Source organism: Parasteatoda tepidariorum, chromosome 4 (assembly GCF_043381705.1).
Source record: "Parasteatoda tepidariorum isolate YZ-2023 chromosome 4, CAS_Ptep_4.0, whole genome shotgun sequence".
Classification (NCBI taxonomy): domain Eukaryota; kingdom Metazoa; phylum Arthropoda; class Arachnida; order Araneae; family Theridiidae; genus Parasteatoda; species Parasteatoda tepidariorum.
The window spans coordinates 89,340,789-89,360,229 of NC_092207.1; the positions used below are offsets into that span (position 1 = coordinate 89,340,789).

At 28.2% G+C, this 19,441-nt stretch overlaps 1 protein-coding gene and 1 pseudogene across 1 annotated transcript in view; one reads left to right on the forward strand and one right to left on the reverse strand.

Annotated features, from left to right (window-relative positions):
• Positions 1-19,441, reverse strand: part of LOC107456460 (Jumonji, AT rich interactive domain 2) — a 31,318-nt gene that overhangs the window by 11,480 nt on the left and 397 nt on the right. The window contains exons 2-11 of the mRNA XM_021147483.3: positions 19,137-19,238; positions 16,894-17,069; positions 15,507-15,667; positions 13,759-14,027; positions 5,886-10,874; positions 5,669-5,739; positions 5,502-5,583; positions 3,790-3,915; positions 2,562-2,762; positions 911-1,006 (exon numbers count right to left, since the gene is read on the reverse strand). Coding sequence (XP_021003142.2) covers positions 911-1,006; positions 2,562-2,762; positions 3,790-3,915; positions 5,502-5,583; positions 5,669-5,739; positions 5,886-10,874; positions 13,759-14,027; positions 15,507-15,667; positions 16,894-17,069; positions 19,137-19,229 — 6,264 coding nt within the window. The 5' untranslated portion in view covers positions 19,230-19,238. The remainder of the gene's footprint in view (positions 1-910; positions 1,007-2,561; positions 2,763-3,789; positions 3,916-5,501; positions 5,584-5,668; positions 5,740-5,885; positions 10,875-13,758; positions 14,028-15,506; positions 15,668-16,893; positions 17,070-19,136; positions 19,239-19,441) is intronic.
• On the forward strand, positions 12,714-13,615 carry LOC139425403 (uncharacterized; annotated as a pseudogene).

A 19,441-nucleotide genomic window follows, 5' to 3' on the forward strand; every position in this document is an offset into this window, starting at 1 on the left:
AAAATTTCAAGGAAATCATAAGATAATATTCTTTAATATTAATGCTAATCAATAATATTGATAAAGATCAGGATGATTTTTTGTTAAATATATAAATATTTTTTTTTGAGTTACTTAAAACTTTTATTTTGAAAAAGGGGAGGGGGGTTAATTCAATATGGTTTCAATCCACTATCAAAATTATTTGGCATCAAGAAGTTGTAGATAAATATCAATTGTGAATTTTGGTTATTTACGACTCTAAATTGGGAAACAGGTCAAATAGTTTAATTTTTGTTTTGTTTGTTTGTTTTAAACATGGACACAAGTATGAGCAATGTTGCTTTAAACACATTTATTGCTCATTTTTCTACTTTTTCATTGGCTAATCAGTCTGATTAGACCAGGCCTTTCTCCAGATATCTCAGTTTCTGCTCTTGTTTCCAGGAATCTCAACAACTTTTTTATAGCCCTTAACATTAAGGGTGCTGCTTGTTAAGATAGTTTTATTTTTTTTCTGTTTTTGCTTTGGCAACATTCATAAGTTCATCATTCAAAATGGTAATGAGAGTGGCATAATAAAATTAAAAGATTTTTCTTATTTAAGAAAAAGGAATAGCAACACATTTAAGATAACTTTAAAAGAAAATTAAAATGCATTTACTAAACAATTAAATATGATAGTACATCATAAAGTCATATATAACAGATTACATATAAAATGGTTAATTTATCTAAAGCTCAAAACATAGGAAACAATTATTATGCATTTTATTTTGGTTGCAGTTAGTATTATTACCAGCTATTATAAGCATAATAAGCAACCATAATAATGTCAAATCAAAATAACAAAATATTTTGTAATAAAAAAGGTGGCAAAATTTAGATTCAGATAAAGACATCCTGCAAAAATGATTTATAATATATATACCTCAACGTCTTCTGTCAAAGGATGATCATTTTTAAACCACATACTCATTGTGTTTCTAGCTATTCTGAAGAAATTACTTAAAGCCATTGATCGGCCCTGAAAAAAAAATTAAATGATTCAAGATTTACATTGGACGTAATTTATGAATAATTTAATGATATAAATTTCAAAATAATCAAGCTTGATAGACAAGATCTAAATTAATCAATTTGATACACAGGAACAACACAAAAAAAAAACTTAAGTAACTTTTGATCAAATGATCGAATATTCAGATGAAATCTAAAGATCCAAGGGGAAAAATTTTAACATATTAATTAATTGTTACAGACAACTTTTTTGCTTACGATCTTTTTATTGTGCTTAAAAAACTTTTTTTTATTCATTCTACAAAACAATTTTTTAAATAGAATGGCAGTTTAACCCTTGTAATTACCAATACTACGAGAATTAAACATTTGATTTCTTTTTTATGAATTAAAAATGTACTTTTGTTAATATTTTCATGATTTATGTCAAATAACTATTGCAGCTTAAGGGAAATAGTCTAAATGTTTATAAAAATATTGATGTGAAAAATTAGGAGTCCATTAGAAGAATGTTTAGTAATCCTAGATTAGTAAGATTAAGCGAACTCTAAAAAGAAGAAGAAGAAAAAACATTTAGTAGAAGCTAAAATGAAATAAAATTTTTACTCTATTTTGCATCTTTAACAATACATAAGCTCTAAGTTTTATCAATAAAAAATAAAAGTAATAAAATTTTTTTTCCTAATAAGGGGCTGCTCACTTTTAAAAGTGTTTTTCTTAAAAATAGTCTTGTTTTTCAGAACAAAATTTAGAACATAAAATATAATTTAATTCTCCTAATTTTTCACACATTAAGTACAAGCTGAAATTATAAATAACTTTTTTAAACTTCAAAAATGCAATAAAAAAAAAAGGTTTTAATTTTTTAAAACAATTTATTTAAGTGACATGTCTAGAACACTTGATAATATTTAACTTCATAACTTTTTTAATGAAAGGTCAAATTACAAAAAAAAAAACATCATCAAAAAACAAAACAATGAATAACAGAAAACAAAAAACAGAACTACAATAACGCAAAAAGTTATCAATGTAATCTGCTAAAACTAACATATATACATATTTATTTAGAAATGTCCAGACATTATTCCAAACCACGAAAACATCAAGATTATTTTTATTAAAGTGATTTTCAAATAAAAATTCATAATTAAAAACAATATAAAATAAAATTTTTTGTTACAAACAAAAAGGTTATTATTTTAAATCATTATACAAACCTACATACAAAATGATTATAAAATTGAATTTTAATTCTATTCAGTAATTTTTTTTTAAAACTCAAAAACAAAACTACAATTTTAAGAAAAACCAATAAATATTAAAAAAAAAGAAGTTAACATAAAAGTTAGCATTTATATATTTCACTTGTAAAGCTGTCTATTTAATATGTGAAAAATTAAAAGAAAAGTATTTAATATTCAAAATTAAGAGTGGAAAAACAGTGAATTTTTATTAAAAAGTGTGACATCATTTATGGATGGCCCTCTTAAGAGTCAACACCAGGGACATTTGTGATAATTAGAAATACTTAATGATGGTAGAAATTAAAACTAATTTACCTTAGTCACACATTCCAAATTTTCTTCTTCTTCTATATCTTCGTCCCTATCAAACTCTTTTGAATTGCGCAACTTGACATACTTTTCATGTTCTGCAATAACTTCTTCTTGAAGCTTTTGCTTTTCTTCTGATGGTAGAAGATCATAAGAAACCAAATATTTACAATATGCGTCATAAAGCTTTGTTACTCTATCCTGAGCCTAAAAATGAAACTCGATTTTAGAATGTCAGATTAAAACAAACTTCAACAATATTGATATTTTTGAACATAAATAAATTCAATACTTATTCAAGCTTAATATTCAAAGAAGAAATAAAGGCTTAATCTCTACAAAAACAAAATATTTTTACAATTAATTAGTTTTAAAAGATATATAATTGAAGCACATAATTATTCAAAGTAAATAGGTTCATTGATCCAAAATTTAAATCTGATTACTTATTTAAAAACATAATGATCACCATCAGTAATGCAGAAACTTTTATCAATATCCAAAAACCAGAAACAAAAATAGAAATAAATTTTATGATACCAGTTTGCGCAATTTGAATTTTTCTTATATTCTGAAATATATGATAATTCTAATTGTAAAGAATAACAATAAAAATGCAACATTCTGGTAAACCTTGTATGTAAACTGTGTTTTACTTCACTCTTTTTAGTTAAATATTAAAAAAAAATTTAATCTAAAAGAAAGAGTAGTGACAAAACTTTTAGTACAATGAGATGACGGTGGTATACCAAAAAATGCCGCAGACAATGATACTGGCTAAATAGTAATTTTGTAATGTTGCATAAAGTAAAAGTTTTGCACCTATAAGTGAACAAAAGTTTTTTTTTTCGTGGATAGCATTTTCTTAAAATGCATCAAAATCCAAAACATAACACAATTATGATTATCCTTAATCCTTTGATGGTTCAGCACACATAATTTTGTCTCTTAGACTTCATGCTCATCAGCAAATTAAACACATTCTAAAGAAAAATTTACAGAAAAAGGAAATTATATGAGAAAAAAAAGGAGAGGCTTTTTCATTTAATTAAAAAATATTATATTTAAATGATAAGATTAAATCTTAATAAATATTTTTGAAAAATAGTATTATTTATGACTTAATATAAAGGTAAATTTTATATAATAATACAATGAATAAATTAGCTTACTTATTAAAACAGAATAAAATTTTCTATAGGAATTAAAAAAATTTCTATTAGAAATGACTCACAGCTTTAGGAACTCGCAAGGCATCAGCAACTTTCTGCCATTTCTTCTTTTCAATAACTTGCTGTAAGCCACCTAATTGTTGAACTGTATGGAAAAATTTTGAAATATCTAACTCTATGCCTCCAATCTGAAAGAGATGAAAACAATTTTAAGCAATTATTTTAAAATTTATTTATAACATAGTATTATGAGATTTTTTGTTATAAAGAAAATCACAATGGTTACATGCAGGGTATCTTCCACATTTTAGATTTTCAAATCCATGACTTTTTATGACTAATTCGTAGGATTTTTCATGACTTAACGAAGTTACTATTTTCTCTGACAAAAACAGAACAAGAAATTTAAAAAAGCATTATAACATTAATTGATATAATAGGTATAACCAAAACTGTTATACTATGCATCTTCATATTTATAGATTTTTAAAAAACAGAGTAAAGAGAGAGTTGAAGCAATAAAATAGCTGAAAAGAAATGCAAAAGCAAATATTTTTTCTTCTTTTTTTCAGCAGAACTATATTCCAAAGATTTTTTTCTTGTTCATTGGAAAGGAAAGAAATACTCCTGATTTTTCTGTTCTCATTTCAGAATTAAAAAAAAAAAAAATTTCGCCAATGACTGGCTTGCTTCAGCTAGAATTTTAAATTGATAAAATAAATAAATAAATAATAATAAAAATTCTGAAACCACAGAAGTTTAAAAGACAATCCGCTCTAGAAATATTTTTTCTTTCATTTTTTGAAAGAACATGATAAAAACATTTTATATTTTAATAAAATATGACTGTTCCTGGGGATTTTGTTAGAAATTCAGATATTCGGAACACCATGAAATTGAGGGGGGGGGATTCCATTTTAAAAATTTGATTTTTTGGATTTCACTTTCCGTGATTTCTTTTTTCAAAAAATAGTTAAAATCATGACAAATTTTGTTCAATACTGAAATTCATGACTTTCCAGGTGCGAGGATACCCTGTATATATTTAAAAAAAAATATCAAGGTGAGATTACAACTAAAATCAAGTTTTTATTTAAAGAATCAAATAAATATTGATGGTCTATTTAAGAGTTGAATCTTTGTTTTCCATATAGAGTTATAGATGTTCAGTGGACTTTTTTTTTTGTGGAAAATTATCTTCACAGAGCAACATCCTCTGCCAATGATAATTTTTTAAAATCTTAATTTTTGTGGAAAGAATTTTTTCCACTTCTGACCCATCAACTCATTTAAATGTTCCCAAGCATTGTTTTATTCTTATGAATGCAGATTCTCTAATTAATGACCTCAGTTTTGCCTCTCCCCAGCATTCTACATAAAAATATATTTAGCCACTTTCAGTCCTTGCCCTGCCTTCAGCTACCATAGATTTTCTTATTTTGTTTCCCTCTTTTTTTCCAGCTGAAGTGCCTTTTTTTTATTTTTAACTCTCTACTTTCATTATTTATACATTGTGGTATTGAGAAAGAACATATTGTTCAAACTCTATTAAAACATTGACCATCATTTCATTTTGTAATATTATTTGGTCACAAAAGATTTTTGTTTCATTAATGACAGATTGTACCTTACACATTTTTTTAAAGTTATGCATATGTCTTATATAAATAAACATAATATTACCTTTGTCTCAATTGCTATGAACATTTCAATCTATGAAGCAAATAAAATTTTTATCATCAAATATTTAACTAGCTAGTTCAATTTTGCTTACCAATGGCGATTGTTCTAATTTAACTTTTTGGGACTTAAGATGTTTTCTTATACAAGCTGTATGTTGAACATTAGGACCCCATCTAATAGATAAAAAAAGAAACGGTAAATCAAATATTTAAAATTTATCAAATATATACTTAAAAAAATAAATATAAAACACAATACCTGTATAACATTTTATGTAAATACTGATTAAGTGCCATGAATCTCAAGTCATCACTCACTTTGCATTCAGGCTAAAAAATAATAAAAAACTGGAGTTTGAGGTTACTATTTTAATTAGTTTTCAGAAAAATAAATTTTTGGTATAATGTTAGACTAATTATTTAATATTTACTCATGTTAAGTCTAATTAATAATATTAGGATAATTAAATTCTAACCTTAAAAGATGAGGGTGGCACAATTTTACAGATTCCAAATTGTTCAGCTTCAGGATATATTTTAGAAATATATTCTAGTGGATCTCGAAATTCTTCTGATGTAGGATAATAAGTAGGGGCTGAAACCATTTTTGAAACATCCAGAGGAAATGATTCAGATTTAGATGATGTGAAGTTTGATTCCACTTTATGCTTTTTAATGCTTGGTGTCCTTTTTTTAATTTTTGATGGCACAGATTCATTTTTAGTCGCAGTATCTTTCTTGGAACTGAGTGGCGTAGTTGAATCATCAGATTTTTCAAAATTTTTTATTGGCACTTTTTTAGAATTAAGTGTTGATGTAGATGTTTCAGAAGTTCCTGATGGAGAACCTTTATCAGAAATTGAAGACTGCTTAGTAGGAACTGTATTTTCTGAAGATTCGGTTAAAATGTCAGTGGAATCCTTAGAAGAAGATGGAGATGACACAGGCAATGCTAAACTTTTTGAATCTGTGAGTAGTTTGGTAGGATTTGGTACAGGGGTAGATATTGCAGTAACATTAGCTTTTGAAGACGAATCAGAATTGGATGGTCTCCTATTTGTAAGGTTCAAAGTAGAAGATTGTGCAGAATCGGCTGGTACGATGGATCGATTCTCAAGGGTTGGTGAAGGAGAGCCAGTGGGTGTAATTGTCTGCGTACCAACTGACATTTCATCATTTCTTAAGTGTTCAGGTATTGAACTTATAACTTCATCAATATCTTCTTCACATGTATTGGTGGCAGCATCAGCCATGATTTTAGGTAATTGTGCATCTTGGATAAAATGAACAGGAACTTGGGAAACACTATCTCTAGTAGCAAGCGAAATTGCGCCGGGAGGAAATCCTTCTTCGATAACACCAGCATATTCAGCAGCTATCTCTTCGCTAGAGCCGAACGCTAAATCGGTTGAAATGGCGGCTTGTGCAATGTTTGATGCTACTACAGCTGTTTCAATCGTAGGTATTACTTCCGGTACGTTTTCAATATGGAAATTAGCAGAAACTCCTATGTCACTTGTAGAAGTCTGAGCATTATTAACAGAGCAGGAAACATTTAATTTATGATCAGAGAGGGGGAGAAGAACATTGGTTTTGTCAGGAATTGTTTGAGTTGTAAGGGAACAGGAAGTATTCAGTTTGTTCATATTTACTAATGTTGCATCAAATGGTTTAGTTTTTTCCACACTGTCTTTTCGATGATGGTCTTTTATTTTATGTTTCTGTTTTTTATTTTTAGAATGAATTTTATTTAGACTAGACATTTTCAACTCTTTTTTCAATCCTTTCTTTTTGAGCTTATTCTTTTTTGATTTAAGACCTTTCTTTTTGGAATACTTTCTTAAGAGTTTTGAAGACAGCTTCTTAGACAATTTCTTTTCTTTCAACAGAGCAAGTTTTTTTTGTTTCTTTTTAGACAAGCGCTTTTTAAGCTCGGATTTGTCTCCTGAAAGCCTACGTTTAAAAGCTTTAAATCCAGATATTTCATTCAAAATACTAGAGTTGCTAATTAAATTTTTAATTTTTTCTATGTCCTTAAACTCATTATATTTCTTTTTCTTTTTAGGTGATTTAGTCTCTTCTAAGCTGTTTGATCTTGATACTTTCGAAGACTCTTTTTTACTACTTTTATCTTTTTTTATTTCAAGAAATTCCACCCTTTTTTCACACAGCTTTTCTAAAGAGCCATTATCCTTTTCCGATTCCTTCCTTAGCCTTGAGCCATCCTTATCAAATTCTCGCTTAGATGACTTAGAGCTACAAGATCCATCTCTCTTATGTTTAGATTTTTCTTCCTTTTTACTAGATTTTAACCGATCCTTTCCTTTTTTTAAAAGTTTAGCTAAGGATTTCTCAGGATCTTTTTTGCTCATTTTATCATCTTTTTTGGATGATTTGTCATGACTCTTACTTTTGGACTCCTTGTCTTTTTTGTGTTTGGAGGAAATGCCTTCTTTTTTAATTTTTTGTACTTCTTTTTCAACATCTTTTTTAGATTTTTGAACTTCTTTCTCCCCTTCTTTTTTAGGTTTTTGTGTTTCTTTTTCACCTTCCTTTTTAAGCTTTTGTACTTCATCCTTTTTAGATTTTTGTGCTTCTTTTTCACAATCTCTCGTAATGCAATTATCATCCTTTTTTAAACATTTTTCTGATTCTTTTTTCAAGTGCTTTATGCTTTTGCTTTCATTTGTTACATGGCTACTATTACAATTAACTTCTTTCTTAATTGAGGTGGCATTTAAAGAAGCAATTTTTGTAGATGGGGAGACAACTGACTTTGTTAATTTTAAGTATTCTTCTATAGTTAAGTCACAATCAGAATCATCAGTGTCTACATCATTTTTAAAGGAATGAATAACCACATTTTTTATTTTATCATTTTCTTTAACCTTAACAATTTTATCCTTGTTGTGACTCACACAATTTGCTGCAATCAAACTATCCTTGCTACTAGAAAAAGACATATCTTTTCCTTTTTCAGATAAAGATTCATTTAAGACTCTTTCATTTTTTGATTTTCCAGTTATAATACAAGAATTAGAATAACTTTTTTTAGATGAATCGTTTTCAGGAATATCTTTCTTTTTGAAAAGATTACTAAGTTCTTCACTACTTGAAAAGCTATCTGAATCTGAGGTATAGTCAAACACTAAGTTATTACATTTACTTACGGGAATATTTGTAGAATTACTACTAGAAACTACATTAAATTTATTTAAGTGACCTTTAAACAGATCTTTGGAGCTTTCAAAGCACTTTTCCATACTTTTGATTTGAGTTCTTTTGTCAGGGTTTTTATGGGATAGCTTGGTATCATTCAGCTTTAGAGCTTTTTTGATATACTTTTTATCATTATGTTTTTTGAACAAAGATTTGGTAGGAGAAAGCTCAAAACTATCGTCAAAAGAAGCTTCTATACTAGAATTTTCATTTGTAATGGATGCACTTGTGCTAGGTTTACAAGATGGTGGACTGAATGTTTCTTCATATTCAACATTAAGAGTCATTAACTTTGAAATGTCCTTGTCATTAGTTTTATTTATTTTGTTAATATTTAAATTATTTTGAACATTAAGTTCTTTAAAGTCATTCCCCTTTTTATTCAATTCACAAATACCATATTTGTCAATATTAGAGGTAATTATAGATTCCTTAGAGACTTTTCTGTCAAATTCTTCTCTTTCTGTATTATTTATAAAATCATTTGACGGATAGACTTTGCTGTTATTAACGATAGGCCTAAATGAATTTTCAGTCTTTGATATGTGATTCAAACTTTTTCCACTTTCATTAACTGGTTGCTTACAACTAATAGTACTAGGGGCAGAAACATTAGACTTCTGAAGGGCTATGTTATTATTTTTAGTCACATCTCTTTGATTGAGTAAATTATCGACAAGTTTGGTACTTTTAGAAATATTTTTACCATTTTCAGAATCATGAGAATTCATTTGAAGAGCTTTAAGATTTGAATTTTTAGAACTTTTATTCATAACTTTTGCGTCATCAGTCTTTGATTTAGTATTTAACAATGTTTTATTTCCAAATTTAGAATTATTTTCAGACTTACTATTTTCTGCTCCTAAACTAGAACTAGATTTTACGGGTTCACATTTTTCATTTTTTAATTTACTATCTAACTTAGAAATTGCATCAGTTTTATGAGCATTTGTGGAGTTTTCAGTTTTGGTTAGTTTAGGTTTAATATCAGTTTTGGACTTAGGAATGGAAGGTTTGGCTGGTGCAACAAGATCATTGCAATTCATTATATTTGATGAAGGTTTTGTTTCTTTGGCTGAAATAGTTTTCATGCGCTTCACACTTTGCAAAGAGTCTGGTGCTGTCTTTCCTTTAGATGAGCCTTGTTTGGAACTATCAGTTAAGTCTTTATCTCTCTGAGGTTTAGAAAGATTTTTAACTAGATTGGTAGAATTATGTTTACTTAAGTTATCACAGTTTCTAGTTTGTCTACTGTCTCTTCCTTTCCCTGGGACATCCAATTTCGGTTTCTTAAGAGGTTGGGTGTCCGCCATACTGCGTTTTTTCAATGATTTACGAGTTATCGTTTTAGTCAACTGGCTTCGAGTACGCTTTTCGGGATTTGCCCAAAGCATTTCTTCTATTTGTTGTTTGGCACTTCGAGTAACTCTCTTATTTTGATGGTCTTTTCTTAGTGACATGGTAGTTTTCAAGCCTATATTTTTTCGTGTTTTTCTTAAAATGTGTTGTTTAACAGCTGAATGCTTAGTAATAATCTTAGATTTGAGATTTTTATTGTGAAGAACCGATTTTTTTGCCTTAAGTCTATTTTGCATATGTTTTCTAAGTAAGATCTGTCTTGAAGTCAAAGCAGCCTTAGTTTTTGCTTCAGTAGTAGAACTTTGAATTTTCTTAATTCTTTTCTCAGTTTCAGATTTTGGAGATGTTTTCTGAGCTGATTTTTTTTCAGGAGCTGAATTTAGAACTTCAGGTTCACTTTCAGAATCTACATCAACAATTGGAGGAACTAACTTAGCTCTTCTTAAAAACATAGTCTTTTTATTTAAACCAATGGTCTTTCTACGACTAGGCCCTTTAGTAAAATGAGCTGATCTTAAAGATTTCCGTTTTTCAATAGCAAGCTTTTTATCAAGATTAGTAGATTTTAATTTATTAACTATAGCTGAGGTAGATTTATTTTGATTTCTAGTAGAAATATTATTCTGTGACTTTTTCTTAGAATTGTGTTGATCATTTACAGGCTTAGGTTTCAAAGATTTCTTATCAGCGGAAGTTGTACTTGAAGCTGGAAGATTTTTTTTCTTGCCAGCAGCAAGTCTTTGTTTCTTGTACTTTTCACGAAGAGCATTTAAAGTGGATGCTCGAGTCCTACCACTGGTTGATGAAGTAACAGTTTGTCCAATATAAGAAGGTATGAATTCGCTATCATTTTCATCTCGGGATTTCCGCTTTTTCACAACTGAAACCTGTAATAACAAAAACAAATTATAATGTAAAGAAATTATACTTAAAATATAAAATGGAAAGTCTCATATACCATTTGTAAAAAAGGCTATTTAAAGGATAATGTTTAACAAAAAAAATACACCTTTTTGCTTCTTTTTGTTTCAAAATGCAAATTTGTTTTAAGATCAATTAGTTGAAAAATCACACAAATGAAAAGAAATTTTTTTCCTTCTTCCTCTGAGGATATTGCAACATTATGACAGGCAAATTTTTAAAGATATAATAAATCTGAAAAAAAGCTCAAAAAATTGGTTTTAAAATATTTTTTTTTTCATTAAATATTAATGTAAAGAGAAAGCTACTTTTTATTACTTTATGATGAAAAGTTAATGGTACTTATTTAAAGTGTATTTACTTGGTATAATTTTATTTCATAAGCAATCATTATAAGCCATATAAAATATAAACTAATTTATATTTTATATGTTAGACCGGAATTTACAGTCTGATTTGTTAGGAAAATTGGTTTTCATTTCAAAAATATATATATTTTATTTAAAAGGTAGAGAAACACTAACTTTTTAAACATAAAAATTTCAGTCTTTAAATTTTTAGTCTTAAAAATTTAGAATTTTTACTCCTGGTAATTAAGTGATAGTGAGTTACTTCCTTTTTTAAAAGGTCCAATACTTATTTAAAAGTGGATAAGAAAAAGTAAAAATTGGTTACTATTTTTTATAGTTTTGGCAGCCATCGGCTATATTTTTAATTGCGAGCTTAGAGCTCTACTATAAGATCTAATTTATGTTTTCAGTCAAATGTATTATGCGTAAAATATAATACTAAATAGACTTATCTCTATATTATTACTATATATATATATATACTGTGTGACTAACATGCGTACTTGACCTTGTTTCAGAGTGGCCATATGCTTTATCTAAAAGCATGAATATAAACTATGACCAGGACAACGCACTAAACGGAAGGAGTATGAATGGTTCCTAATTGATGTAGGCTGCCATAATTGTACGTAAATCGAGATTTCAGACACTTTCAATGATTCAGACAGGATTTTAATGATAAATATCACACAATGCTTAAAAAAAAAAATGACAAACATCAAAAAGATAATTCATAAACTAAACATGATGATGAATGAAAGAAGACAAACGAAAGTAACAGAAATCAGCAACCAGAAAATTTTTTGCAACAAGCACTAGCACCGAAATATAAGTTGTTTCTGTCATAGGCCATCAAGGAAAGTGGGGCAATTGTCCTTGTTTTCTAGTGGCGTCATCTATGTCCAAGAATTAGATTTCTGCCACACCCATTTATACATCCATTTTATTATCCACAGATCGTAATTTTGACCTGAACTAGAGAACAATCAAATCTCCAATTCAATACCTCCCTGAGGTGTTGATTTGTTATGGGAACATGGAGGACTTTGTGACCAGACAGATTTAATATGCACCAGTCATCATCTACTACACAGGGAGTCTTCAGCGGACCGGATTCGAACTCCTGTTCTCACAAATGCGAGTCCAGCCCCCTGTCAACCAGGCTGTCATGGGAAGTACAAGTGACAGCTCTATTTAAACTCTCATGTAATTTATATAATAATGATGCCAACACATCATAACAAAACTAAATATTATGATTACACCAGATTTAAAAAAAAATGTATGACATAAAAAGACATTATATTATGATAATCTCCCTTCTTAGAGGCGAACTGCACATTCATGCAAACAGGTGAAAACGAAAACCTCAAATGTAAATAAAACTTGAGAATTTTGATCAGTAACGTTCATTGATCAGAGTAATTGCCGTCGTCGATCCATGGAACGCTACAACTCACACATAAACATATGTGTGCTCTAGGACTAATAAATAGTTTCCATTCAAGTCTCCCTACCATGCTTGATAAGAAAGACTGTGTGCCTGACTTCCCCAGACAATAGTCCCTGGAAATCATCAATAAAATCCCCCCAAACGACATCAAAATATTCTCTGATGGCAGTAAAATGGATAGACAGACTGGTAGTGGAGTGTTTATTGAAACACCTCGAGAGAACTACACTCTTCATCAACGAAACCCCGATTTTCGTTCCGTCTTTTGAAGTGAACTAATTGCAATCGACAGGAGACTAGAGAAAATCTTGAGTGAAGGGCACCTTGGAAATACTTGGATACTATCTGCCAGTCGTAGTTCAATTCAACACCTCAAAAATGGGCCCTCATTGGAGATAAAACCAGTTTTTCGATCTTACAAAAAGTAAAGCTCATTTCCCAGCAGCATGAGGTCCACTTTCAATGGATCCCATCCCACGTCGACATCCACGGAAGCGAGTTGGTTGCCACTCTCGCAAAGAAGGGACTAGACCATCCAGTCCTCTCCACCTCAGAGCTTACATACCTTGAACTTTTCGCAAGGCAAAAGGCCCAGAACAAACAAAAGTGGCTGCTTCCACCTACTCACTACTGGTATAAAGCAAAAAGACCAGGACTCTCTCTATCTCTTCCTGGTGACAGGCAAACCAACACTTGCTTATCCCGACTGGCCAGTGGACACCTGAAAAGTCTCACATTTTCTGCTAATCAAAAGATCTTTCCTCTTTGCCCTAAATGCCAACAAAACCAGGCATCACCTGAGCACATCTTGAACTGTTTAGGGCTGGACTGGAACGACATTCATTCCTCTCCCATTTTGGTTTCGGATTTTCTAGTTGTCAACGGATTTATTGATCTGGTCTGACCCCGTCAGACCAGATGGGAACTAGCAACAACAACAACAGGACTAATCAAAATGCAACATGATTGTAAAAGACTTGGCTGGCTAATAGCCATCTCATCAAACTTAAAATTAAAACGATAAATCTTTATTTAAATATATATTACCTCTTTCTGAGATTTAGATTTTTTTAATTGAATAGGTCCATTTGGGTGTCTTTTAGAAGAGGCTTTGCAAGCTGTGTGCTTCTTTGAAATTCCATTTGGAACATTTTCCTGTTTGACATGGATCTTATCTTTAAGTTCATTTCCTTTCACAATTGCAGAAGCACACTCGGTTACATCAAGATCTGGACTCAAACTGCGGCATTCTGAGCTCGTATCACTTTTTGAGCAACAATTTAGAAAATCCAAAGAAGGTGGCAAAATAGATGTACCTATGGAACAATAACAGGGTTAAAGATTTTACATTAAAAAGCATAAACATTTTTTTTTAATACAAAAAAGCAAAAAACTGACATGCACTTAGTGTTTTATTGATAATCTGATTTCTTAAAATATGATTTGAACATTAAAAAAAAATCTAAATATTTTTAATATCTATATTAGAATAAATAAATGATTGGATAAAATTATGAAATTAAATCTATGTTGGTTTCAGCAATATTTTTATATTTATACATACAGTATACTCTCGACATCTTGAACTTCTATACCTCGAAAACCTTGCTATGTCAAAAATTATTTTTCCCCATGGTATTGCACATCCACCTAATGTTAATTTGAATTTTTATGTGAAAGATTTTTTTCTCAAAACCTTGTAATGTTGAATATTTTTCAAAATAGAAAATGAATTCTTTCTGAAAATTCACTATGTACATTTATTATAAGCCAATTCTTTTCGACTTAATTCATAATTATTTTTGTCTTACTTATAAAAATTATCATTGCAGTATTTAAACTTATAGTCAGCTATCATTACATACATAATTATTAGTAATTATTCTTGTTTCATGACTCTACTTCATAGCGTACTATTTTAGAATAAATTTTTCTACTTTTTAGAACATATTTAACTCTGAACTCGGTATTTCAAAAAATTTTTAGTACCCCTTCAACTTTGAGATATCGAGAGCATACTGCATATATATATTTGGTACTCCTGACACTAATATATTGATATATTTTGCTTTGGATGGGTTAATGCAATATTAGAAAGTACTCTTTTTTTGCAGATATAATAATGTTAGCTGATGACTAGATAATATCTTTCCTATATTTTGTTTCCCGGCTTTCTAAAAAAAATTCTTTTTTAAATATTTTTCGAAAATTTGTAAATATATTTTTTAAAAATATTTTTAATTAAATTTTAATATTTTTTTTTCTTTTCTTAAAAAATGATACATATTTTTTCCCATGTTTCTTTTGCATTCTTTTTAACTGATATATAATTACATAAGTGCGTTCATATACATATGTGTTCATATACATATGTGTGTATACATACATACATATAATAGGGTGCATAAGCAAATTTTTCAACAAAAAATAAGAACTTTTTAAGCACTCTAAAAATACTTTTAATCACTTTTTTCTAAAAATAAACACTTAATTTGGCCATGCACAGTAATAATTTTCTTCTCCCTATTGTTTCAAGTTCCTCAGTTAGATACACTAAGTCAACAAAATGCAAAACATTTTCAAAGATATAATATAATCATACTTTTTTGTAATTTATGATGACAATCGACACGGCAAAGAAGAAAGTTTGAAAAAGAAAAATCAATCACTATTTACAAACCCCCAATAAAGAAAGCACCTTCAAAGCTTTTTAAAAATGTAAATAAAAATAAGCACCTTTAAGCACTTTTTTAAAAATTCTATGCACCCTGTTCAAATAAATTAATTCCACAAACCTCTAAGACATAAAAATGTTAAAAAATCTTCTGTTTTTGGTCTTCGATAAGGTATAAGCTCTGTAGTAGAATTATTTAGGTTAGGAACTTTTTGAGGAGTTGGAACTGGGCTGGTAGGCGTTGATCCTTGAGCAAACTTACGCTGAGCATGAACTTTTACTCTAAATTACACAAAAATATAATAATGATAAAATAGCATTAAAGAATGTTTTTTAAAATATATATTTCAAGGAAAAAATAAATTACTTTAATACATAATAGTTTTTAATACAGACATATAATCTAATTTCTTATTATTATAACATTTTCTTTATTACAACATTAAAAAAATATTTCGTGCAAAAGAAAAAAAGAGGACAATTTAGAATTTTTGACAACAGCAAGTTTTTACTTATTAAAAGTTTTTAATATTCTTAAAGGATTTTAATTGTATATTATTCTAAAATTGTGAACCACAGAACAGAGGAATAAGAATAGCACAGAAATTCCAGACCACATTACTGCTATACAGAGCTTTTTTACTGCGTGAATGGAACAAAAAATCTCTTAAAATGATTTGTGCCGGCATTGGACAAACACATAAGAGATTATCTTTAGTAATCGATAAAGATAGTGGTGGATTTGAATAAAAAATTTTCAAGGTTAACTTCCATTTATAGTAATCATTATATTTGTGTATTTATCTTTTCTATTTAATATCTGTACACTAAAATGACTCTATTTTTGTTACTGTATTCGGTAGCCACTTTGTAAGTAGAAGAAACAATTAAAAAAAAAAAGTACGCTATTTCCAACAACATAAAGCAAAAAGTGTTGATATACTGAGCATATTTTTACTATGTACAATATAGTAGCTTTTTACATCAACATCAGAATTTTTAAATATTTAATTTTTCAAATGCTGATTATTTTTAAAACAATTATAATTTGTAGCATTTTTTCACTATGTGAAGAAAGAATTAATATTTTGACTAAAAGAAAATACAAATAATGTAAATCCTCTTCACTAGCAACTTTTTCTGCAAGAAGAAACTCAGCGAAAAACTGATAAATGTTGGATGAATAGATTTCGTAATTTATTTCAAAATTTTTTTATATTTATTCCTCATTTTTAAGAAGACTGACTCTAATTTTAGATTTTGGGTAATTCTTTTTTACAAATATCACAATAATTTTTTTCTTAAGAAGAAAAAAGAATAATACAATTTTTAGCACTTAGATTTAAGATTCTCTTAAATTTTCTTCAACAGTGATTAGAATCATTCATTATTTAAATAAAATATAAGTTCAAATTGTATAATAAATTAATGATTATAGTTAAGACTAAAAAAAAATATGTTAATTTAATAATAATCAAATGATGTTAAGTGAAAAGTTTGAGAAATACTTTTTTGGACTTTCATTTTCTCCATTTTCAGGAGGAACATGATTATCAGTTTTTTCCTCTTCTTCTTCAAGTTCTTCATCCTCATCTTCTAAGTTTTTCTTTCGTGTTTCTTGTAATGAAGCATACAATGCTTTTTTCAAATCAGTCTCCTCTCGCCATAATATGCCTCGATTATCCTAGACATGAAAAATAATATTTTATTACTACGGAAACCAAATTATAAAATTCGATGATCTTTTTACTCTTTCTCTGTCTGATCAATTGCTTTACTAAATCAACACTGCACACATGGTAAGTTTTATCTCGAGTGTCAGCTAAATTATACATTGATTTAGTTACACGATCGAACATAGAGCATTAAATAGAGTAGTGGGCTAAAATTCTCTATACAAACAATCATAAGGAAAATTATGAAACTTTAACTGTCAATCCTCAATTCAGAAACATCACAACAATATTGCTTTCCAACACACACACACAAAAATAGTTTTACTTTTATGTAATATAAAAAAAGCTGTGATCTTTTAAGATAAAACTTAATATCTTTGGAATATGAGAGTTAAGAGTAACTCTATGTATACACCATAATACACAATAAAATAAATACTAACAGTGTTCTCCCTAAACATTAAGAGGAAGGGCAGCTTGTCCTGCTTGCCCTTAGATCCTTATAAAATTGTCCGTTTTGTAAAAATAAGCCACCAATCCATAACACTGCCTTTTAATTATATTTTTTTAGGAAAAGATTGCTTCTTTAAACACCAGTTTTAATGATAAGTCCACTTCTGATTTATTTAGTTATTGACAATTATTTAACTTTCCTTACCATTACTTTTTCTTTTTAAAATACATAGATTTTATTTAAAAAATAACTTTTAAATGTTGATTTTCTCATAATTTTTAAAATATATATATAAAAAAAGCTCTCAAGTTGTTTATCAATAATTTTTCTTTTAGTTTACTTTTTTTGAAGAAAATTTATACACAGATTGTCTTTTAGGTTGCCTATACTTAGTTTTCAAAAGATTATAATTTCTCTGTTATTTTGTTAATGATTGAATATTACTTTATGAAATATACACATACAATAGGATAATTTAAAAATTGAGGATCAAATTCAGTTATTATAAAATATTAAACATTTTGATAAATTTTAACGTTGGCAGGTAAGTGCCCTTTTTTATTTCTAGGGAGAACTCTGATATTTATCTTATTTTTAAAAAATAAATGACAGGTAATTATGTCACGTCAGAAACTCAACAATCATTTCAAAAAATTTCATTGCCCTTTAATTAAGTACCAAATTAAATTTATTTTGAACAGTTAAAAATTTTTTTTGAAAATTAACACCAAATAACTTCTTGAATTGAATAAAGCTTTATTTTATGATTCAGTGCCAAATCATGCTTTCAACTAGACAATGTACAAACAAGATGTTTAATCTTACTATCGTATTTTTTCCGTTATAACTTGATTGTAGTTTAATCTGGTTTTGGTACAAATTGTTTTTAAAAATTATAATACTAATACGCTTGTATGTTTTTATGTGAAATTTTTTACATTCTTCTGCAATGCATTAGCTTTATTCACATATAGCACTAAGCTAGCCCTTCCTTTCTTTAGAACTTAAATTAAATATATCAAATTATAAAAGTATCTACACATTTATAAATTCTAATGTTATTTTTATGTTTATTCTAAAAAAAAACTATTGAAGTTAATTTGAAAAACAGTTGTTCTATTTCTTGTGTCTTTTAAAAATAATTATATCTTCTTTCCTAATTACTTTTGGTAGGTAAACAGAGATTGTACATTGTCCAGTATAGATTCGAATGTGGCCCTTTAGCACAGGTTGTGCACCCATACTCTTAAAATAAAGAAGAAATTACTTAATATGAATGAGGGTTAGAATTTTGGCGGTGAGAAATCTATTTCAATCTATACAATGGATGAAACTTGAAAAAAACTGGAAGACCAAAAATGATAGTTTAATTGATTAGTATGGAAATAGTTTAAATTCCAACAAATTAAAATAGTGCCATAGTTGATAGTTATTCCTATCTACTTACAATTAAAGAAAATAATAAAATAACTTTTTTCATATTATTTATTATAGTTTAAAATCTATAAATGAGTCAAAAGTTGAAGATCTATAATAAAGAGAAAGTATGACAATGTGTTTGCATTAATCAATTGTTTTTACCAGATACATGGAAAAAAAGGAATCAACATGCACAACTTACAAAACTTTTTTGACAAGTAGTTCGCTTTGGTCTTTGAGTGGCTAATTCTTCTGAAGCTGATGAAGATTTTTCTTTTTTTACAAGTGGTTTCATATTGAAAACCTAAGCCAATAAAATAAAATTAACATTTCATTAAAAACGTACACACACTAAATAAACGTAAGTAAATTTAAATGTAAGAATTAAGTTCCTTTCTCTTTTACAAGGATTTAATATTCTTATAATGCATTTATTTTTTACAAATAAGATGATGATTGAGCAATATAGTAGGATATGTATTTATGTCACGAAAAAATTTTTTTTTT